The following is a 24,999-nucleotide window of genomic DNA, read 5'->3' on the forward strand; positions in this document are numbered from 1 at the left end:
ACGAAGTGTTGAGTGCTGTTGACAAGGGATTTCAAATTTCTTCCGTATTTCTAGATTTCCTTTGCCACGGTACCACACAAGCGGCTTGTAGAGAAATTGAGTGCTTATGGAATATCGTCTCAGTTATGTGACTGGATTCGTGGTTTCATGTCAGAGAGGTCACAGTTCGTAGTAACTGACGAAAAGTCGTCGAACAAACAAGGCGTTTCTGGCGTTCCCCAAGGTAAGGTTATAGGCTCTCTGCTGTTCCTTTAGGAGAGAATTTGAGCAATCCGGTAAACTCATCGGAATAACGAAAAAAATTGCAACACTATTTAGAAAATATATCTAAATCGCGCGATAACTGGAAATTGACGCTAAATAAAGAGAAATGTGAGGTGATCCACGTAAGTCCTAAAACGAATCCGTTAAACTTCGGTTACACGATAAATCAGTCTAATTTAATTCCTAGGAATTATAATTGCACACAATTTAATTTGGAAAGAACATATAGAAAACGTTGTCGGGAAGGCAATCCAAAGACTCCGTTTTATTGGAAGAACACTTTGAAAATGTAACAGGTCTACTAAGGAGACTGTCTGCACTATGTATGCCCGTTCTTTTTTGGAGTACTGCTGTGCTGTTTGGGATCCTTACCAGGTAGGATTAACGGAGTACATCCACAAACTTCAAAGAGCAGCAGCACGTTTTGTATTATGGCGAAATGTGGGAGAGAGTGTCACAGACGTGATATAGTATCTGGGATGGACACCATCCAAACAAAGGCGTTTTTCGTTGCGGCGGAATCTTCTCACCACATTTCAGTCACCAACGTCCTCCTCACAATGCGATAGTTTTTTATTGACGCCGACCTACATAGGGAGAAACGATCGTCATAATAAAATAAGAGAAAATTAGAGGTCGCATGGAAAGATATACGTTTTCGTTTTTTCCGCGCTTTTCCAGAGTGGAATAATAGAGAACTGTTGTGAAGGTGGTTCGTTGAACTCTCTGCCAGACACTTAATAGTGATTTGCAGACTATCTATGCAGATGTTAGTATTTTACGCCTGGATCGGGTCAGCGGGAGCTCCGACATGGGGGAGGTGCCTTTCGCCGCAGATGAACTCAGCTCGTTGTCGGTCGCATCAGATACCTACAGTTAATAAACGCATGGTCTATTCCGAAGTGTCGAAACCCGTTCTGAAATTTTTCATGTAGGAAAGATACACGAAAGAAACGAGCCATCAAAATTTTAGCTGCTGAGACGTACTTCAACTATTTTTGAAACAATGTTGAAATCACAGAGGAAGAGACAGCCACTGCTTCTATACCGATTGCTGGGGCACTGTCGGGGAAAATAAGACGAATATTGAGGAAACACCGAATAGGATCTGTCTTTGTCCAGCTAATAAAACAGGAGCATTATTGAGGAGTGTCAAATACGATCTCGGTTTGTGGAAGTCCGACATCCACCAGATTCCGTGTCAGTGTGGGAAGACTTATATTGGACAGACAGTGCTCACCATCGAAGATCGTTGCCGAGAACATCAGAGGCTCACTCGACATACGTACCCCAACAAGTCGGCAGTCGCAGAGCACTGTTTGTCCGAAAATCACGAAATGGACTACTAACATACCAGGGTCCTGGCACAGACTTCTAAATACTGGGACAGCGTTGATAGAGAGGCTATCGAAATTCGTACGAGGGACAGACTCATCAACCGAGATTACGGCTATAGCCTCAGCAAGGCATGGGAAGAAGCATTTAGTCTAATTAAAAAGACGCTCAGCAAAGAAAACGAACGGGCGAGCAGGGCACACGAGGTAGTTACACCGACGCCACCACAGACGCCGATGCCAGCGTCTCAGCGACAGGGGACGCGCGGCCGCGGAGGGAACGCCTCGCGAGGAGAGGGGATTTAAGACGGCCACGCGCCCTCAGGAGCTCATTTCGTCAGCGCACCTGACGATGGCGACATTTCTGACCACCGGAATATTGTCCCCTTTGGACACTATGGACCGGCAGTACACCTGTCGACTGTTCGAGCAAGAAATACGCCGGAGAAACTGAAGAACCACAAGCATGTTAGTTACTCACTTTCACCATGCGGTATTTGCCGCAATCAGGGCGGCTGCACTGTCAAATACGCTCGCCGACAGGTCACGCTGCAGCGTTTCCTACAGGCGCCATCGCGGCACGGGGCGCTGCCACGAACGTATGCCGCTGCCAATGAGATATCCCTTCTCCGGACCTACAGCGGCGGTTATACATAACTGGAACATTCGTGCACTGAACCCATTGTGTATGTTTCCTAGTTTAATAGCATTTACAGACTTTCGTAGAGGCGAGGGCTCAACATCTTCTGAACAGACATTGTGTTGTCGTATCTGAATACATTTCTAGAGTCAAAACTTCTGTTAACAAAGGATGCTGCAACGTCAGCAACAAATTTAAGTGTTATTTTTAATATTTGATATTAGACGTGGAAGAAATTAATATCTGAGTTCTCACTTCGACATCTGTTCCTCGCCGCTGTATTCACTAAAGAACCACACAGCCTGCAAAGAAAGACATAACATGTCGCACGGAGAATCGCTTATAACAGCGGTTTGTACAGCTCTTCCTGCCTGGCGCTGGAATAGTCGAATAGGCAGACGCAGCCATGATAAGAGAACGTAGCGTCATATAACACGGAGTCGAAAGGGTAAGCACGCGAATTTTAAGCACTTGAAACATACCAGAAGTGTCTCATATCATTAACTTTTTTCAAATAATTTGCAGTTCATACTGTCATCTAAACTGTTGTCGATGCAATAGCTACACAAGTGACAGAGTGACACAAGTGACACAAGAACCCACAAAATACCCTTGTCCTTCCCTACACAAGTCCTTCCCAACCCCTTCCCTCAAGGTAACTGATGCAGATACAAGACTTGTCCCATACATCCTCCCACCACCAATTACTCCAATATGGTTACAAGTATCACCTACCACATCAATGACAGGGCTATTGGTGAAACCAGTCATGTGAACTATAAGCTAAGCTGCTTTACTCTATATTGGCAGATAACCAACAAGCTATCTGTCCCTATGAATGGCTACTGACAAAATGCAGCCGAGAAACAACTGGACGAACCAGTTCCTCAGCATTCTGCCCAACCTGAAGTTCTTCATTTCAGAGACTGCTTCACAGCCCATGCCATCTGGATCATTCCCACCAACTCCAGTTTTTCTGAACTGTGCAATTGGAAACTCTCCCTACAATATATCTTACACCCCCATAACCCTCCTGGCCTTGACTTTTGTTAGTCATTGTTTTTTACCCACCTATTCCCTTCGCTGTTCCCAATCTAGAACTACAGAGCCCTTCACTTCACCAATGCAGTCACTGTCTTTTTGATTCTCCCTTTTACTACTGCCCCTCCCTTCCGCTGCCCACTGTCTAACCACCCAACCACACCTACCTGCCCTACCCTCTGCCAACGTCATCCCTGCATGCTCCCACAAGCAGCACTTTACTGTGCCCCAGCCCTACCCTGATATCCCTACCCCTCCCCACCCCAGACTCCTCCTTAGGCCCACCACCCAGTTTGCTTCTCCTATCATCCACTGACACTGTGTTGCGTGTGTGTGTGTTTTGTCTACTTCTGATGAAGGTCTGTGTGGCCGAAAGCTCTGTTACACAATCTTTTCCCTGTGCCTATCTGCAACACAGCATCTCCACTGTTAGTAATTACCAACTATCCTTTTCATAATATTGTCATTATTCTGTTCTCGAGTTTCCATTGTTTGAGAGCCAAAGTGGTATAAGCACACATATTAAAATACAGAGAGATGTAAACAGGCAGCATATGGCGCTGCAGTCGGCAAAGCCTATATAAGACAACAAGTGTCTGGTGCATCTGTTAGATCGGTTACTGCTGCTGTAATGGTAGGTTATCAAGATTTAAGTGAGCTCTAGCGTGGTGTTACAGTCGGCACACGAGCGATGTGACGCAGCATCTCAGAGGTAGCGATTAATCAGGGATTTTCCCATACGACTATTTCACGAGTGTACTGTGAATATCAGGAATCCGGTAAAACATCAAATCTCCGATATCACTGCGGCCGGAAAAGATCCTGCAAGAACGGGACCAATGACGACTAGACGGAATCGTTCAACGTGACACAAGTGCAACTCTTCCGCAGATTGCTGCAGATTTCAATGCTGGGCCATCAACAAGTGGGCAGCGTGCGAACAGTTTTATGAAACATCATCAATATGGGCTTTCGAAGCCGAAGGCCCACTTGTGTACCCTTGATGACTGTACAACACAAAGATTTACGCCTCGCGTGTAAGCGTCAACACTGAAATTGGGCTGCAGATAACTGGAAACATATTGCCTCGTCGGACGAGTCTCGTTACAAATTGTATCGATCTGATGGGCGTGTACGGATACGGAGACAATCTCATGAATCCATGGCTCCTGCGTGTCAGTAGGGGACTGTCCAAGCTCTTTCAGGTTCTGCAATGACATGGGGTGTGTGCAGTTTGAGTGCTATGCGATCCCTGATATGGTGAGATACGACACTGATAGGTGACACGTACGTAGCATCCTTTCTGATCACCTGCATCCATTCACGTTCATTGTGCATTCCGAAGGACTTGGGCAGTTTCAGCAGGACAATGAGGCACCGCACACGTCCATAATTGCTGCAGAGTGACTCCAGGAACACTCTTCTCAGATTAAAGACTTCCACTGGCCATCAAGCTCTCCAAACATGAACAATATTCAACATATCTGCGATGCTTTGCAATGTGCTATTCAGAAGAGATCGCCATCCATTCGTACTCTTACAAATTTATGGACACCCCTGCGGGATTCAATGTGTCAATTCCCTCCAGCACTATTTCAGAGTCCTTGCCACAGAATGTTGTGGCACTTCTGCTTGCTCATGGGGGCCCTACACGATATTAAGTAAGTGTACCAGTTTCTTTGGATGTTCAGTGTATATTGTATGAGAGTTATCAAGACTACAGAAGGAGAGCAGAAAAATTAATGACTGGGTGGAAAGTCATAATTTTGTGAAAAAAAGGGGGCACGAGGGAGATTTTATCACGGATTTCCCACTTCAGAGTCCAACATTGTGACCACAGAACCACGACGCCATGATTCTGACAACACCCTCAGTATTGCATATCTTGAGCTTGGAGCATTCACTGTTTCTATTTTGCTTCTTTTTCACAGAGTGGTCCACCTGCTTCCTATTTGCATGCTTGATCTGCGTTCAGTTTTTTACAGTCTACCCACTGGGTCATTTTACCACTAAATCTAAAGGGGTGGGATGGGGAATTTCCTTTGCTGTTTTATTCTCCTTTTATGTGTAGTCGACTTATTACTGTTTCATTTTTTTTAATATTTTTCTTGTGATTTGTCTGCCAGAGACTGAATTTGTATATCATTCATTGAATCTTGACCAGCAGAGTTATGTATGGTAAATGTTATGTTACACTTCCATTGCTGTTTGGCGAGAGCACCATCAGTTCCCGTCCATCCAACTCGTGATAAAATATATTGACGTGCGCAAATTAACGTCTGTCTTACAAGCGGTTTTCCCGCAAACATAGTAACATCTTATAATTAAATGTGTCCTTTGAGACTCCCGTCTCGTTATTATCTCACGATAATGATCAAATATGATCGAAGCAGACTAAATCAATTAAAATTTGTGCCGCGGCCAGGACTCGAACCCGGGTCTTCTTGCTTACTAGGCAGATATGCTACCACTACACCACCGAGGCACTATGGCAGACATAGCTGCACGAACTACCTAGGTCTAGTTCCCTCCCCAACACAAACCTTAATTCATTTTCCCCTAATATCGTCTCTATTGCCAGGGCTCGCCGGTATTGGCGAGCTACCCAGCATTGGACGTAGCGGGACGTCTGTTAAGGTTTGTGTTGGGGAGGGAACTCGACCTAGGTAGTTCGTGCAGCTATGTCTGCCATAGTGCCTCGGTGGTGTACACCATAGTGCCTCGGTGGTGTAGTGGTAGCATATCTGCCTAGTAAGCAAGAAGACCCGGGTTCGAGTCCCGGCCGCGGCACAAATTTTAATTGATTTAGTCTGCTTCGATCATATTTGATAGTAACATCTATTCACTCATCATTGCAAGACATCACCGTAATCCAATGCCAGGCCCTGAGAATTCTAAAAGTCCAACTTCTTGTGAAATCCTATCACTGATACAACCTCCCATAGCGTCATAGCGGTTTTCCTAGATTTTCTGTGTTTTTCAGTTCCGGGAAGGTAAGTTCAGTGAGCTGTGACCAAACGCAGTAAAAAATTTCACGTATGGACCAGAACTGCATTCAGTTCCGGTCTGTTAAGACAGCACAAATTTTTTCAGTGCTCCCAAGCTTTTGGGCTTGTAGATAAACCAGCAAGAATGCATTATCGTAGTCAGATACTTGTATATTTTTTCAGTTACTCAAGTTGTGGAGTTTTAACCTGATGCAAACAGTTGAGGCAAATGCTATGCACGAATTGTCCCTACAAGGCATGAATTATTTACGCTAAGGCTAAGATTGTGTATTATACACATCTGTGGCTTAACCTTTTAAATTATTTATTTTAGTTAACCTCCACTCTGTCTACCACAAGGCCATATCACTTATTAAAGTAAACTACCAACTCTAATCTTTCAAATTGGCATTGTCTCCTAGGACATAAAATCTACCAACAAAACAGTAGTTGTCTTTCGATATAACAAGACTTCATGGAGTAAAAATCAATGGAATCTGGGGTTTTTGTGCTGATGTTGTAGCTGTTGAATGCCCTGCCACCTCGATGTTTGTGTCATTGTCCAAGGATATTTCCACCACAGGTTTAAACGCTTTGCCATGTTTGTGTTTTAGACTTTAAATAGGTTCAAACAGATTTCGTGTGAAAGACAATGTTATATTGGTGGTATATCGTTCAGACGCAGTGTACAAAAAAAAGTACATGTTCATGCTTAATATCAGCTGACTGTAACACTGACACAGAACTTTATTTCACCAGTTATAACCTTTTGGTCTGATATTAGCTGCAGGTGGAATACGACACTAAAGTAAAAAAATGTAAAAATGCATAAGTGAGGTAGAAAATGCTTTACGCAGATGTGCATAATATTCCATACCTATTTGAGGACTTCAGTTCTGTCAGTTAGTGAATTTGGGCTATTCTCTAACTTCAAACCTCAGCAATCTAGAAGAATTTACTTCTTGACAGTTACCGTGTTGTGTTAATAAGACCTGTTACAGGTTGCTATACGTTCTGTATGTGCTCACATAAGCACTTTTTATTAATGGTACGTGTAGCTTATGTAACATTATGCTACCTGCAACTTATGTGCACTATACACCATTCGTCCGTTGTTGTTTCCGTTCGGGCGCTAAAGACTACACTGATGAGCGCCCATAACACCATATCGACCACTAAACACCATTAAATAAAATGAAACAAAATAAAATAGCATCTGGAGATCAAAACGCCTGTCAATACACTGGTTACTTCGCAGATGAACACTAAGGCCCAGTTCCGCCACATCGAAATAGTGGTAGAGGCTCTCAAGGATGCGTGTTGTACTGACGCAAAATGTCTACAACCTACATCACTTTCGGAACTTTATTGCTTTTCTGACACAGCACAAGCTGACATCAGAATATTCAAGTCAGAAACGCCCAAGTCATGTTCGATCTGCACTTTGTTCGGATAACAGTCATCGCGTCAGCTTCTCTATCTAGGACATCTCAACGAGTTAGAGTACAAAAGCATTCAGCTGTCAGTCAGAACCTGTACCAGAGGCTGATCTGCAACAAATAACGCAAAAAGTTTAAATGAGGAAATCGTTTCCGAAGTGCCTGAAAAATTATTAAATGTGTGAGGCGACCTTGCTGCCACGCTCATTTTTTCGAGCAACACTTTAATACTAGCTCGGTGAACAACGATTCCATCGATTACTTTCAAGCAAACTTGCACGGAATACATTTACAAGTCTGCGATAGATGCTCTTTGGTTTTACGTATCATCTGTGACTCTGTTCCGTTGTAAGATGGAAAGAGCATTGATGGACGGAACAGACTCACAAAGGAGATAGCAGACTCTCTTCAAGTGTATTATGGCAAGGCTATCAGACAGAATCTGTCCAATGTAAATAAAATGAAAAGTTCACCATGGGCTGTTTCCACATGGTGTAGACAGATGAACATGCCATTCATGTGTGCTACAGTAGCTGGTGTAGTTATCTACAGACTTAGAACGATAAGAAACCCTACATTCACTAGGAGAGGCCTTCAAATTGTATCAAGGATTATGACAATCCCAGTTACGGGTTTCTGAACTTCTAAACACATGTGTTCATGGCAAAGCACCATATCCTCAGAACCCATACAAGTCTCTAAATTCACTCATGTGGAGAAGATGCTGTAAAACTAGACTTCCATCTGCTACAGCTGCCAGATTTGTAAATTATGATGCATTTCTTGTATTTAATGACTGGAACGTAAGGAGGATGCAGGTATAATGAGTGGGGTTTAAGACAGGTAATTTCACTCATTTCTTCTTGAGAAAAATGCATTACGGCGCCTTTATGCAACAGAAAAAGAGTTGAAGACCTTTGTAAAGGAAAGAAGGCAGAATACTAGTAAGCAGAAGAGAAGCCTTGAAGACAAAGAGAACACTGACTATAAACCGTGGGCCTTTGAAGAGGTGACAGAAAAAAACGTTAGGTCGAACTTTAACCTGCATTTCCTGAAAATCATGTTTTTTAAAGTTTGTGTAACTTTTCCTCAGAATCTATGAAGGCTAGACTTACGAAACTTTGTAAACTTAATTATATAAACAAGGTAATATTGTGTCAAGAGTAAATTTTAAAATTCTGAGTGTAAGCTGAGGTATGTGGCAAAGTGCTTGGAAATTTGCATGAACTTTATGATATACTTACGGATTTGTAATTTTAAAAAAATATTAGAAGTCTCCTATTTTATATATATTCAAAATACCACATGAGAGAATCCTATTACAAGCAGAGAGGTAGATTAAACATATAAAATTTTGTAGTTTCTGAGAAAGAGGAACCCACATTATTTTTGAAAACAAAATTTTTAAATCTCATAAAAAAGTTAAATAAATGTAATCCAAGGAACTTAACAGAAAGTCTGTTAGTTTCACTTACACTACGGGGAATTAAAAATGCTACACCACGAACATGACGTGCTACAGACGCGAAATTTAACCGACAGGAAGAAGATGCTGTGATATGCAGATGATTATCTTTTCAGAGCATTCACACAAGGGTGGCGCTAGTGGCGACACCTACAACATGCTGACATGAGGAAAGTTCCCAACCGGTTTCTCATACACAAACAGCAGTTGACCAGCGTTGCCTAGTAAAACGTTGTGATGCCTCGTGTAAGGAGGAGAAATGCGTACCATCACGTTTCCGACTTTGTTAAAGGTCGGATTGTAGCCTGTCGCTATTGCGCTTTATCGTATCGCGACACTGCTGCACGCGTTGGTCGAGATCGAATGACTGTTAGCGGAATATGGAATCAGTGGGTCCAGGAGGGTAATACGGAACGCCGTGCTGGATCCCAACGGCCTCGTATCACAAGCAGTCGAGATGACAGGCATCTTATCCGCATGGCTGTAACGGATCGTGCAGCCACGTCTCGATCCCCGAGACAACAGATGGGGACGTTTGCAAAACAACAACCATCTGTACGAACACTTCGACGACGTTTGCAACAGCATGGACTATAAGCTCGGAGACCAAGACTACGGTTACCCTTGGCGCTGCATCACAGACAGGAGCGCTTACGATGGTGTACTCAACGACGAACCTGGGTGCACGAATGGCAAAACGTCATTTTGTCGGGAGAATCCAGGTTCTGTTTACAGCATCATGATGGTCGCATCCGTGTTTGGCGACATCGCGGTGAACGCACATTCGAAGCGTGTATTCGTCATCGCCATACTGGCGTATCACCCTGCGTGATGGTATGGGGTGCCATTGATTACGTATCTCGGTCACCTTTTGTTCTCCTGGACGGCACTTTGAACAGTGGACGTTACATTTCAGATGTGTTAAGACCCGTGACTCTACCCTTCATGCGATCCCTGCGAAGCTCTACATTTCAACAGGATAATGCACGACCGTATGTTGCAGGTCCTGTACGGACGTTTCTGGATACAGAAAATGTTCGACTGCTGCCCTGGGCAGCACATTCTCCAGATCTCTCACCAATTGAAAACGTATGGTCAATGGTGGCCGAGCAACTGGCTCGTCACAATACGCCAGTCACTACTCTTGATGGACTGTGGTATCGGGTTGAAGCTGCCTGGGCAGCTGTACCTGTACACGCCATCCAAGCTCTGTTTGACTCATTGCTCAGGCGTATCAATGCCGTTATTAGGGCCACAGGTGTTTGTTCTGGGTACTGATTTCTAAGGATCCATGCACCCAAATTGCGTGAAAATGTAATCACATGTCAGTTCTAGTATAATATATTTCTCCAATGAATACCAGCAGCACAAAATTTAATTGACGTATCTTCAACATTGTGGATGTGGTTCATCTTTTTCATGAACGTCCCCCCTTAAGGAAAGAAAATTGGAGGCTTTATTTTCTGAGTGAGCCTCGCAGGAACATACTTACGCATTTGAGTAGTTTGTCCACCGTCTCTGTCTCCTCTCAGTGCTGTGCTGCCAGCTCCCAAAAGAATACAACGCCTTACGTTCTCGTAAAATTTTTATTACGCACCTCCGTAAGTACGTAGTGAAATACAAACTGAGGTTGGCAGCCGTGCCGCTGCGACAGGAGGTCTTCAGCCGTCACTCGGTGGAAGGGGCGAGCTCCTGCTCTGGCACTTTGGTGGGGGGCGCCGCCGCCCCAGCCGCCCCCACGACCTCGGCCGCCGCCCCCTGGGCCGCAGGCGCCGACTCCTCCCCGGTCGCCGCCGCCGCCTCCACCGCCGTCGTCGCGACGGCCGCCGCCGCCTCCCTGCAGACGCCTGCCACCGGGATCTCGTCCTAAGGGCACCGAAGCAACAGCACTGCATCGCAACGTCGCCCAGTCCGCTGAAGACGAGTTTCTGTCGCCACAAGTAAATACGCCTGACGGAGAAACCTCAAAACTGCGTGATATTATTGTTCTTGTGGTTTTTACTCCAAAACTGGTTTCGTCTAGATCTCCACGCTAGTAGAACTATTAGCTTATGCAGTGCAAGACTACCAATCTCTGCATAACTTTTTGCAGTCTACATACACTGAGGTAATAAAATGTAGGCTTTCATGGCCGGAAATGTCATGTCCATTATAATTGTTATACCATGGTCGGTTGATGATTTCTACGAGGGTCGGTCAAAAAGTAATGCCTCCCATTTTTTTTCTACTTAAAAAAATTAAGTTAAGTGAAAAATTTGAATTTGGCGCCATTCCTCAAACCTTCTTCTGCAATCCACTGCAGTAGTAACTTTCTGTGTCAACAGGTGGCAGCACAGCACAAGTTTGTAAGATGGCCGACATCGATGTTCGTTTGAGACAGCGTTGTGTGATTGAATTCTTGAATGCAGTAGGTGAAACGCCCATACGCATTCATGAAAGACTGAAGAAGGTGTATGGTGTTGTGACAGTGGATGTCAGCACTGTTAGACGATGGGTTCGTCGTTGTAAGGAAGCTGAAGGGCAAACACCGTTGACTGACGAAAAGCGGAGCGGCAGGCCGGTGAGTGCAGTGACTCCACACAACATTCAGCAAGTTGATGACATCATTCGTGGTGACCGTCGGGTGACTGCAGATGAAGTGTGTCGCATTATTTCTCTTAGTAAAGGCAGTGTGATCACGATTATTAAACAATTGGGGTACTCAAAAGTTTGTGCACGGTGGGTTCCAAGAATGTTAACCGATCAGAATAAAGAGGCAAGGAAAACAATAGCCTCCCAACACTTGCAGCGCTTCCGTTTGGAGGGAGATGAGTTTCTGAAAAAAATTGTGACCGGGGACGAAACATGGGTGCATTTTTTTGAACCCGAAACAAAGAGGCAGTCAATGGAGTGGCGTCACACAAGCTCGCCGAGGAAGAAAAAATTCAAAACTGTGCGATCGGCAGAGAACGTTATGGCAACAGTTTTCTGGGATACAGAGGGTGTGATTCTGGTTGATTTTTTGGAGCAGGGATGCACAATAAATTCTGTTCAATACGTCACAACCTTCAAAAAACTTAAAGCACGTCTTCAGCGAGTTCGCCCAACAAAATCAATGGCAGATGTTCTTCTTTTGCATGACAATGCAAGACCACACACCAGTCGTCACACCTCTGACGAGATTGTCAAAATTGGATGGGAAGTTTTGCCTCATCCCCCATACAGCCCTGACCTGGCACCATCAGACTTCCATCTGTTCGGGCCACTAAAAGAAGCTCATCGTGGGATTCATTTTGAAGATGAGGAGGCCGTCAAAACATCCGTGCGCCAATGGCTTAGGAAGCAGAGCTGTGATTTTTACCGTGCTGGGATACATGCCCTTGTTCAAAGATGGACCAAAACTGTAGAGATGGGCGGAGATTACATTGAAAAATGACAAAATGATCCTCAATGTTGTGGTTTTCAACCTATGTAATTGCATTTAAATTTCCTGACAATTAAACGTAGAAAAAAAAATAGGAGGCATTACTTTTTGACTGACCTTCGTATATCAATTCCCAACGTTTCGTCCCCGTCTGCGGAGGACATCTTCAAGGTGGTCTGTAGCTGGATGGAAGGTTCAACACAACCACTGGCTCGCTACATTCCGTGTCTGCGCGCTCCCGCGCCGCGGCGTGACGTCACGTGTTTTGAAAACGTCTGTGCAATTGGCCGCTGTCCGTCGCCGTCGATCGCCGTTGCCATCACCCAGTGGTGGACGGGTGGTACACATCTTCTTCAACACCGGCATCCATATCCCGTTTAATTTCACGCCCTCCTCCTTTCGACTGAAATTATTCGGTGTTTGGCGATTTCGATTGCCTCCCTGTAGAGCCTTACGTAATATCCGCTTGTGGCCGCTAGTACTTGCGTCTCCTCAAAACGAATATGGTGGTTACGTGGCTGGAAAGCATCCTCTGCAACAGCTGATCGTTCCGCTTCTCCTCTTCTACAATTGCCCTTGTCCTCTTCCAAACGTTTTGAAACAGTTCTTTTAGTGGTACCCACATAAACATCTCCACAACTGCATGGGATCCTATACACTCCAGCTTTTTCCATTGGTTTGCGAGCGTCCTTGGCAGGCTTAAGGTATTCCTGTACCTTCTTGGGGGGCTTGTAAATTACGGTAATGTTCCGCTTCCTCAACATCCTCCCTATTCTTTCCGCTATATTTTTAACAAACGGCAGGAAAACCTTAGATTTTGCAGTAGCCTGTACGTCACAGTGGTTTCTGCGTTTTATTTCGGCGGTCGAATATCAGTTCTTCATTAGTGTATTGTGGAGATATTCCATCTCAGCGTCGAGCAACTCTGGTTCACAAATATTTCTAGCTCTGTCCGCTAACGTATTGATAACACCCCGCTTCTGTTGTGGGTGGTGGTTCGAATCCCGGTGCAAATAACGGTCTGTGTGCGTGGGTTTGCGGTATACTAAGTGGCTCAAACTACCATTTACACTCAGGTGTCAAAAGTCATGGGACACCTCCTGATAGGATGTCGGATCTTCTTATTGCTCGGCGTAGAGCAATAACTCCACGTGGCGTGGACTCAACAAGCCATTGGAAATGCCCTGTTGAATACTGAGCCATGCTGCCTCTACAGCCGTCCATAACTGCGAGAGTGTTGCCGGTGTAATATTTTGCACACGAACTGACCTCTCGGTTACATCCCATAAACGTTTGATGGAATTGACGTTGGTCGATTTTGGTAGCCAGATGATTCGCGTGATTTATTCACAATGTTCTTCAAACCATTTGCGACCAATTGTGGCCCCTGTTACACGGCCCATTGCCAGCGTCAAAACTTTCATCCTTATTTGGGAACTTGAAGTCCCCGAATGGTTGCAAATAGTCTCCAAGTAGCCGAACATCCTGAGGACTCAGTCCATTCCATGTAAACGCAACCCACGCCTTTATGGAGCCACCATCGCCTTGCACAGTGACTTGTCGACAACTTGGTCCATGGCTTCGTGTGGTCTGTGCCGCACTCGAACCCTACCATCAGCTCTTACCCATTGAAATCGGGACTCATCTGAGCAGGCCAAGGTTTCCTAGTTGTCTAGGGTCCAACCGAAATGGCCACGAGTCCAGAAGACGCACTGCAGGCGATGTCGTTTGCTTAGCGAAGGCACCCGCGTCAGTCGACAGCTGCCATAACCCATTAACGATAAATTTCTCCACACTGCCATAATGGAAACGTTTATCGTACTTCCCACATTGATTTCTGAGCTTACTTCACGCAATGTTGCTTGTCTGCTAACACTGACAATTCGACGCACACGCTGCAGCTCTTGGTCGTTAAGTGAAGACATCGGCCATTGTCCTGACCATGGTGAGAGGTAATGCCTGAAAGTTGGTATTCTCGGCACAGTCTTGATACTGCGTATCTCGGAATATTGAATTCCCTAACGATTTCCAAAATGGAATGTCCGATGTGTCTACCTCCAACTGCCAGTCCCCATTCAAAATCTGTTAAGTCCCGGAAATCTTTTCACATCAATCACCTGAATACAAACGACAGCTCCGATAATGCGCTGCCCTTTTATACCCAGTGTACGCGATACTACCGCCATCTGTATATTTTCATATTGCTATCGTCTGACTTTTGTCACGTCAGTGTATTTTTCTCAACACAACTACTGCAGACTCCATCCATCTGATCTTGCTTACTGTAATCCAGTCCTGACCTCTCTCTACAATCCTTTCTTCCCCTTTTATTTTTATTTATTTATTTACACGTCAAGTTCCGTAGGACCAAATTGAGGAGCAAATCTCCAAGTTCGTGGAAAGTGTCACTACATGAAATTACAACATAAAAGTAATAACAGATAAAAATAATATATTTATGAACCCGAAAAAGTCAGTCCATAAGTTTAAGTAAACGCAGGTACCAATACAACAAGAATACGCTTAATTTTTTAAGGAACTCCTCCACAGAATTGAAAGAGTGACCCACGAGGGAAGTCTTCGGTTTCGATTTGAAAGCACGTGGATTCCTGCTAGGAGTTTTGAATTCGTGTGGTACCATATTGAAAATTGATGCAGCAGTATACTGCACATCTTTCTGCACAAGAGTTAAGGAAGTACGATCCAAATGCAGGTTTGATTTCTGCCGCGTATTAACTGAGTGAAAGCTGCTTCTTGAGAATAAGCTAATACTGTTAACAAGAAATTACAGTAAGAAATATATATATTGAGAAGCCAATGTCAAAATACCCAGACTCGTGAACAGAGGTCGACAAGAGCTTTGTGAACTTACACCACTTATTGCCCGAACTACCCGTATCTGAGCCGAAAATATCGTTTTAGAATGTGAAGAGTTACCCCAAAATATAGTACCATACGACATAAGCGAATGAAAATGAGCAAAGTAGACTAATTTTCGTGTCGAACGATCACTCACCTCAGATACCGTTCGAATAGTAAAAATGACAGCATGAAGTCTTTGAACAAGATCCTGAACGTGGGCTTTCCACAACAGTTTACTATCTATATGACCATCTAGAAATTTGAACTGCTTAGTTTCACTAATCATATGCCTATTCTGTGACATTAAAACGTCAGGTTTGGTTGGATTATGTGTTAGAAACAGTGAAAACTGAGTCTTACTGTGATTTGGAGTTAATTTTCTACAAGCCATGAACTTATGTCATGAACTGCACAATTTGAAACAGAGCCAGTGTTGCACACAACATCCTCTACTACCAAGCTAGTGTCAGCATTAGACAGAAATATTTTACAGTTACTTGTAATGCTAGAGGCCACATCATGCACACAAATAAGGAACAAGAGTGGCTCCAACACTGATCCCTGGGGCACCCCTCACTTGACTGTACCCCACTCACACCCCACATCACAGTCATTCTCAGCACTGTGAATAATGACCTTTTGCCGTCTGTTCCTAAAGTAAGAAGTGAACCAATTTTGAGCTACTCCCCATGTTCCTGGTGGAACTTCTGGAGCAATATTTTGTGATCTACGCAATCAAAAGCCTTAGTTAAATCAAAAAATATGCCTAGCGTTCGAAACCTTTTGTTTAAGCCATACAGTACCTCAAAGAGAAAAGAGAATATAGCATTTTCAGTTGTTTAACGACTTCTAAAGCCGAACTGTGCATCTGATAGCAAATCTTGTTATATAAAGTGATCAATTATCCTTACATACACAGGCGTTTTCAATAACTTCAGCAAACACTGATGGTATAGAAACAGGTCTAAAATTGTCTACATTATTCCTTTATCCCTTTTCATAAAACAGCTTTACTACAGAGTACTTTAATCGTTCAGGAAACTGACCGTTCCTGGAGGAATAATTACAAATATGGCTAAATACAGAGCTAACATGTGCAGCACAGTACTTTAATTTTTTGCTATGTACTGCATCATATCCATGAGAGTCCTTAGTCTTCAGTGATTTAATTATTGGCTCACTCCCCCTTGTCTGTATCACAGAGCTGTATTTCAAACATCAGTCTCGGAAAGGTATTTGCCAAGAAAGTTATGTGATTCCCTGTATAAACTAAATTTTTACTTAATTCACGAGCAATGCTGAGAAAACGATTGTTAAATACTGTACATATATCTGATTTATCAATAAAAGAAATATTTTTGCTACGAACAGACTTAATATCGTCGACCTTGTGCTGCTGACCTGACACTTCCTTCACAACTGACCATATGGTTTTAATTTTATCCTGTGAATTAGCTATTCTATTTACATACCACATACTCTTTTGTCTTCCTAATAACATTTTTAAGAACCTCACAGTACTGTTTGTAATGGACCACTATAGATTGTGACTATGTCTAACATTTTTATACAATTCCCGCTTTGTTCTACATGATATCCTTATCCCACTAGTCAGCCACCAGGGCTGCTTCTACATACACTTCTCTCTTTTGCCAAACTGATTATTCCTTGACGCCTCATCATATGGCCTCTTAATCGATCACTGGTTTCAACTCAGTTCGATTCAGTACCTACTGTAGGTATATGAATATAAAAAATAACGCATGGATTTTACACACTGCAATGGACTGTGCGCTGATATAAAACTTCCTGGCAAATTGAAGCCCTATGTCGGACTGTAACTCGAACTCTGGACCTTTCCCTTTCTCGTGTATTCTTACAGATTAGAAGATCTGACTGCAGAACTTGGGAGGCTTTACACCAAATCGAATTCACCGATCAGAGTTTATGTACAGCTCTTTAATCCCAAGCTTATTTGTTGTCATGTATTTAGCTTTTAGTACAAACTTCATTTCAGTCACCTGTGTCCTTCACAGTTCCATTAAAGAATTTTATTATTTCATTCGCATCTCCTCTGTTTTCAAGTTGCGTCATTTCGAATAAAATTCTCCAGTTTTCGACGTCTGCTCCCACCATCGTCATCAGGTGTAGAGCTACTGACGACCGAGGTGAAAAATTTATGCTGCTTAAACGGGGTGATTAAGCTAAGCTGTTCACCTCAGATATTTCCAATACCGTTTAAGATATCGTAATTCTGTTTTTACCCACATGAAATGTCGAAGGTCCTCCTTAAACGATGCATCGTCTCTTTTCACAGCTATATTAATTACAGAGATATCGGTATCAACTTCGCTTTTTGAAATAGAACTAGAGAATTTCCTGTTGCTGGTAGCGTAGTTCTGAAAGAAACACATTCAGTAGAGTTTCACTGTTGAAAATCTTATTATTAGTATAGGAGTTATTACAAAAACTACTGCAGTGAGCGGATTTTGAAGAGTGAAATTCTGTTGAATTTATCTCATTTGGGAGTACGATTCCAGCAGCAGAAATACTCTAGTTCCCTTTTAATAATGCGAGTGACATACAATGCTGTTTACAATATCTTGAACGCTTCCAGAAATAATTGAGGTTATCAACTTTGTTAAGTTGTCCTTTACGGAGGAGGTAATAGAGGTAAATAGAATATCCCGGAGGAGGGTCGAAATTCTCACGTAGGCCTTCAAGTGTCGCGTGTTTAAAGACATCTGTGAATGCAGCAGGATATACATAGATACAAACGTTGAACGTTTTACTGAGCATACGCGACACATCAAGCAAAGGGAGATGGAGAAGTCGACAGTGGCTGAATGTTGCCTAAAGAACGGGCATACAGCGTGTGGAAAAAAATATGGAAACGCGGAAAACACGGTACATCCCCGTGCCTAAGACGGTGTAGGAACACCGCAGCTTCCATTCTTCTCACAATGGTTTTTAGCGGAATATTGTACCAGTCTTCCTGCAAAACAGTGGAAAATCAGGTAACAAAGATGGAAATGGATAGCGATCGGGGGGCATACTTCTAGCCAAAGTAAACCACAATGGCTCAATAACAATGAAATCAGGAATCTGTTGTGGCCAGCGAAGATGTGACCATTCAGCCTCCTATTCACAAAATCAGTCCTCGACGATGCAAGCTGTGTTAACGGCGGCCCTGTCGTCTTGGATAGTAACATCACCGTTGGGGAACAAACATTGTACCATGGAATGGATCTTATAAAGAAAAGTAGTCATATAATCTTTAGTAGTAACATCTGGCTTAACTGATCGTATTTGTCCCGTCCGAGATGGTCCCAGGCAAATTCTGTCGGTGACATACCTGGGAACGTTGCTGGTACGTAACTGGTGAAATGGCAGTTCGTGGGGCCACAGTAATCATGGAGGCTGTGCAATACTACGGTGTGATTGTCCAAATCAGCACTGAACCCCCTCCCTGTTTCAGTGTTGGGACGATACTCGGCCAGAGGAGGAAAAAGTGTCAAACTGCAAAATTGGAGATTTGTGGTAAGCTCCTATGGAACCAAACCGCTGAGGCCATCGGTCCTCCAACGGGTGGAGTCGCGCGAGCCGTGGGAAGGCGCCTACCACACTGCGAGGCGAAAAAGTATGAAACAAGACTTTTCTGACTGAATAACCTCCTTCCATTACACCATAGTCCAGGTTTTATGGCTTCAGCACCATGTTTTCCTATTACTGTCTTTTGCATCACTGAGTGGTTTTGGAATTCCCTGCAATTCCCTGCTCATGAAGCTCTCTTTCTTATGTTTTGGAGCCGATAGGGTTCGTGACTGGGACGTTCACTCTCGCAGTGATTTTTGCAGCTGACGTCCTCTTATTCCGTCACAGTCCTTTTCAATAGCTGTTCGTCAGAGCTGTCAGAGCTTGACGATCTTACTCGAAATAATACATGTTGAGAACTAGGAACGTTTTATTTCGGCGTATTGTCACGAAAGAATGCGAAGACGAACTAATTTCTGAAATTCTCTAATATTCGCTGTTTCCTGAAATTATTTAGGATGGGGAGCGACTGTTTCTGCTTCTGATTATCAATCCGCTTCTCTAGGTTGCCGGATGAGAGGAAGAGGAATGAAGGTAAAGAACTCTTATGTTTCACGATGTAGTCACGCGTGTATTAGAAGCGCCAGGGTGACAATTATTGAGCTATAAGTAATAAAATCGTCATAACATCTGAACGGTTTACGTTAGGACATTCAAACTACATGGTATGCCGCGGGGCATGATGGGAATTAGTATGGTTTGCTTCGGAGAAAAACCCCACTGTCATTTGGATGGGTTGTCAATGAGGAAAACTGGCGGGACTGAGAATCCGTATTTCGCGATCGAGAAGTCTCTTCACCCACAGCAGGTGAATGTGTGGTGTGCAATGTCCGGTCACGAAATAATATGTACAATATTCCTTGATGGCACGGTGACGACCCAGTGGTACGTGTAGGTTTTGGAAGTTGAATTCATCCCCATTATCCAAAGTGATACTACACTCCTGGAAATGGAAAAAAGAACACATTGACACCGGTGTGTCAGACCCACCATACTTGCTCCGGACACTGCGAGAGGGCTGTACAAGCAATGATCACACGCACGGGACAGCGGACACACCAGGAACCGCGGTGTTGGCCGTCGAATGGCGCTAGCTGCGCAGCATTTGTGCACCGCCACCGTCAGTGTCAGCCAGTTTGCCGTGGCATACGGAGCTCCATCGCAGTCTTTAACACTGGTAGCATGCCGCGACAGCGTGGACGTGAACCGTATGTGCAGTTGACGGACTTTGAGCGAGGGCGTATAGTGGGCATGCGGGAGGCCGGGTGGACGTACCGCCGAATTGCTCAACACGTGGGGCGTGAGGTCTCCACAGTACATCGATGTTGTCGCCAGTGGTCGGCGGAAGGTGCACGTGCCCGTCGACCTGGGACCGGACCGCAGCGACGCACAGATGCACGCCAAGACCCTAGGATCCTACGCAGTGCCGTAGGGGACCGCACCGCCACTTCCCAGCAAATTAGGGACACTGTTGCTCCTGGGGTATCGGCGAGGATCATTCGCAACCGTCTCCATGAAGTTGGGCTACGGTCCCGCACACCGTTAGGCCGTCTTCCGCTCACGCCCCAACATCGTGCAGCCCGCCTCCAGTGGTGTCGCGACAGGCGTGAATGGAGTGACGAATGGAGACGTGTCGTCTTCAGCGATGAGAGTCGCTTCTGCCTTGGTGCCAATGATGGTCGCATGCGAGTTTGGCACCGTGCAGGTGAGCGCCACAATCAGGACTGCATATGACCGAGGCACACAGGGCCAACACCCGGCATCATGGTGTGGGGAGCGATCTCCTACACTGGCCGTACACCTTTGGTGATCGTCGAGGGGACACTGAATAGTGCACGGTACATCCAAACCGTCATCGAACCCATCGTTCTACAATTCCTAGACGGGCAAGGGAACTTGCTGTTCCAACAGGACAATGCACGTCCGCATGTATCCCGTGCCACCCAACGTGCTCTAGAAGGTGTAAGTCAACTACCCTGGCCAGCAAGATCTCCGGATCTGTCCCCCATTGAGCATGTTTGGGACTGGATGAAGCGTCGTCTCACGCGGTCTGCACGTCCAGCACGAACGCTGGTCCAGCTGAGGCGCCAGGTGGAAATGGCATGGCAAGCCGTTCCACAGGACTACATCCAGCATCTCTACGATCGTCTCCATGGGAGAATAGCAGCCTGCATTGCTGCGAAAGGTGGATATACACTGTACTAGTGCCGACATTGTGCATGCTCTGTTGCCTGTGTCTATGTGCCTGTGGTTCTGTCAGTGTGATCATGTGATGTATCTGACCCCAGGAATGTGTCAATAAAGTTTCCCCTTCCTGGGACAATGAATTCACGGTAGTCTTATTTCAATTTCCAGGAGTATAATTTCGACAAGATGTGGTTTATGCAAAACGGAGCTCAACCGCATCGAAGCAGATGAGTGTTTGATGTCCTGGAGGAGAACTTTGGAGACCGCATTCCGACTCTGGGGTACCCAGATGCCACTGGCATAGGCCTCGATTGGCCGCCATATTCTGCGAATCTGAACGCGTCCGGCTCCTTTTTGTGGGGCTATATTAAAGGAAAGGAAAGGTGTACGGCAATAACCCCAAAATCATTCCTGAGCTGAAACCAGCCATTCAGTAGGTCATCGATGAACCGACACTTCAGCGGGTCATGTAGAATTTTGCCATTCGTCTGCGCCACATCATCGCCAATGATGGCAGGCATATCGAACATGTTATAACCTGAATCCGAGTATCTGTAGTGACGTTTACCTGTTGAATGAAGGATGCACACGTTGTAGTTTGTAACTAATTTACTCTTTTTTCGTATACAGTGTGTGTCAAAAAGAATGACCCGATTTTAACTTGTAATAAGAGACAAATCTCACTAGGTAACTGAAACAGCGCTAGATGTAATAGGCATGGGATAGAGTTTCAGAAAAAATCCGCTAAATGTCGCTACAAGCGCTGACCTACAGCGTGCAGCCAGCCTCGCGCAATATGGCGTCTGCGAAATAGCAGCTGTATTGTGTTATTGAATTTAGTCGTACTCAGTCAGTGATCGCAGTTCAGCAGGCGTTTCGTATTCGATTTCGTGCTAAACCACCATCACGAAAGAACATTCGACTATGGCATCAGCAGTTTGAAGGATCAAGGTGCCTCTGTAAAGGCAAAAGCCCTGGCCAGCTATGCATTCCTGAACAAACAGTGGAACAAATCCGACGAGCGTTTGTGTGGATGTCGTCTGTGCAGCCAGTGGAGGACATATTGAGCATTTATGATGGATTTTTATAAACGTATGTCTTTTCTGAGTAATTTAGTAAGTAATTTGTTGGTGTTAAGTCCTTCTTCCTAATAAATAATTCTCTATAAAATCAGGTCATTCTTTTTGGGACACTCTGTAGTTCAATAATCGTAACCTTGTATATGGAAATGACTATATATTCCCACAGTTATGATCAAGCGAGATGCCATAATGGTAAGACCTAGACTTGCATCCAGGAGGTCAGCGGTTGAAATCTAAAATTAATACTTCCTCGGTTTTCCTGTATTGCTTAATGCAATGGAAGGCTCTATTGAAAATTCACATTCGATTTCCTTCTCCGCCCTTCCCCATTCCTTTTGTGCGTCGTCTCTAATGACATCGTGTTAGACGGAATATTGATTTCTAACTTTTAGTAATAACTAACTGTTGTACAAACAATGCAATTGAAACTAAATTTTGAAGAAACTGATAACCACAAAATGCACTTACATGTCTGAGTTTGGCAAAATTCTGAAGCCAGGCGACGACCATGTGGATGTATTCCGCCCGGGATCGCTATGGAACAAATGTCACACATGCTGAGTGCAGCTGCCACAACGACAGTGTTGACAAACAACAAGCGTACCACTCGCCAGTGCTGTACAATGCAGGGGCTGGACAAAATAATATGTACATCCTGTGGTAATCAGTTGCTTCATTGCTTAGAAAAGAAATAGAGTTGATCCTACTATTAGGAATCGCCTGTACTGCTAAGGTAGTTTTGTGGATCTACCCTTACTTAGTTTTTGCATTCAATCAGTGAGCCACTCCTTAAATGGTGCCTATCTTATAGTAACAAATGCATTTGCAACTCTACTATTGCAGAACGCGTTCAGGTGCGGAAGATACGGTATTAACACACATACTGCTAAAGATGACGGATGAACATGACTTGGCCGCTCAAACTGAGGCTCTCAATGTAGTCTGCGGACATACGGAAAGGAAATATGACTAGTAAATAATTTAGATGAGCGTGCTGATTCAATAGCTCGGCCTCAGAACTCCCCAAGTGATGACTGGAAATGTATTCGTAGTATATTGTGAATGATGAGAAATAACACTTCTTTGTCTCAACATTCACAGAATTTGAATAATATCGCTTTCTTACCAGTGGAGAAATAATTGGAATCCGTTTTCCTCTTCAATATCTCACAAGGAATTCAGTAATTCCTCTGAAACCAACAATATTTCTAATGATTACCAGACAGGTTTTATACATATTCTGATTACTAAGAGGATTAAAGTCCTTTATAGTTCTACAAGCAAACCTACGTACTATTAACTGGATGTTCATATTATTTTGTTCAACCCCTATGTGTTTAAACTAAACAGAGAAAAAAATTTAAAACTAGGGGCTAATGCTTTTTTGAGAGTACGTATTTGTATACAACTTGTACTTGCCTTGATTATGGTTCACTGAATTATACCTAACTAATTATGATAATTTTGTTATTTTGCACAGAAACTGGGCTACTATTTTTTATAATGGCGTGAGAGATGGTCACAATGAAGAGTACAGCGATTCATTGTTTTAAGTAGTAGAATCTGTATCTGTCATTGCCCTCAAGTTTTTTTAAATACTTTATTTGATTACTAATTTCAATATGTTATGATCATGCTAAACAGGCCAGCGTTAATAGAACATAAGAAAATCCTTGGCTAAAAATGTATCTGTGTTATACAATTGTTCAAAACTAGTGAGGAAACAATTTTTTACTCTTGTAATCAAAGACTGATAAAAATTCTATAACGTTTTTACATACAATTCCAACAATTTTATAGAGGAGAAATTTAGCAATAAGTAAAAGCATTATTCCACGCTTTTAGTGAGATTATGTACAGCGTAATACGGTCTGTTAATAGTTTTAAATAAAGTATCGCATACCAAAGGCTTTAATGGTAATGGTAATGATTACGCTGCATTTCAATCTTGCACACTTAACACAAAACCATCAAGGTATGAAGAATTACTATTAATTCTTTTGTCTCAAACATGACTTACGTGTTTGCATTAACGTTTTTTTTTTTTTTTCGTCTTAAAGACTGTAATGTGACAAAAGAAGAACACGGTAAACAGGCGAAAATTTAAAAAAAAATTGCTAATTTAGTGAGCGTATTTCCTAGCTAAATTCATCATGCAGAACACTATGACCACTTAGACAACAGATTCTTGTTGCTCCTTTGGTACAGATATTACCGGCATCTCTTCGTCAGAACATTCTACTAGTTCCTGGTCACTGGCTTATAACGCCAGATGTCGTCAAAATTTGTGTGGCACACATCCCAGAAGCAGGGCTTCATCATAAAACATGGGTATGACTGAAATGGATATTATTCCATAAAAAAGATGGATGTCACGACAATGATGAATAGGCTTCAGCCCTATGTATATGTTATAACTTCAAGAATTCAGTGTAGTGCCAAGCCACCACACGTTGCAGTCACAGCCTCTGTGTGCGTTTGCATGACTGAGTTTGTGCCCATTTACTTTCTGAGGGTCCGGTGGACTTTTCCAAATGCCTTTTGTGTAAGGTAGGGGGTGCGAAATAAGGAGCTTACCTACATGTGTATTAAACGTATACATCTGCTTATATACTTCACAAGCCATTGTACTGCGGTTGGCGAGGAGTACGTTGTCCGAATATTGACAGTTTTTTGTTTTATTCTATTTCCGTATTGAGCG

General features: G+C 43.7%; 1 protein-coding gene and 2 non-coding genes across 3 annotated transcripts in view; 1 reads left to right on the plus strand and 2 right to left on the minus strand.

The window, feature by feature from the left end:
• Window positions 1-5,692: 5,692 nt before the first annotated feature.
• Trnat-agu (transfer RNA threonine (anticodon AGU)) lies at window positions 5,693-5,764 on the minus strand. Its single transcript has one exon. It is a non-coding gene; the product is annotated as a tRNA-Thr (tRNA).
• Window positions 5,765-5,997: 233 nt separating this feature from the next.
• Trnat-agu (transfer RNA threonine (anticodon AGU)) lies at window positions 5,998-6,069 on the plus strand. Its single transcript has one exon. It is a non-coding gene; the product is annotated as a tRNA-Thr (tRNA).
• Window positions 6,070-7,792: 1,723 nt separating this feature from the next.
• LOC126278748 (testis-specific serine/threonine-protein kinase 4-like) overlaps window positions 7,793-24,999 on the minus strand; it is a 120,069-nt gene continuing 102,862 nt past the window's right edge. Inside the window, exons 6-8 of the mRNA XM_049979024.1 lie at window positions 22,767-22,832; window positions 10,980-11,036; window positions 7,793-7,816 (exon numbers count right to left, since the gene is read on the minus strand). Coding sequence (XP_049834981.1) covers window positions 7,793-7,816; window positions 10,980-11,036; window positions 22,767-22,832 — 147 coding nt within the window. The remainder of the gene's footprint in view (window positions 7,817-10,979; window positions 11,037-22,766; window positions 22,833-24,999) is intronic.

The sequence above is a fragment of the Schistocerca gregaria genome, chromosome 6 (genome assembly GCF_023897955.1).
Source record: "Schistocerca gregaria isolate iqSchGreg1 chromosome 6, iqSchGreg1.2, whole genome shotgun sequence".
In the NCBI taxonomy this organism is placed as follows: Eukaryota; Metazoa; Arthropoda; class Insecta; order Orthoptera; family Acrididae; genus Schistocerca; species Schistocerca gregaria.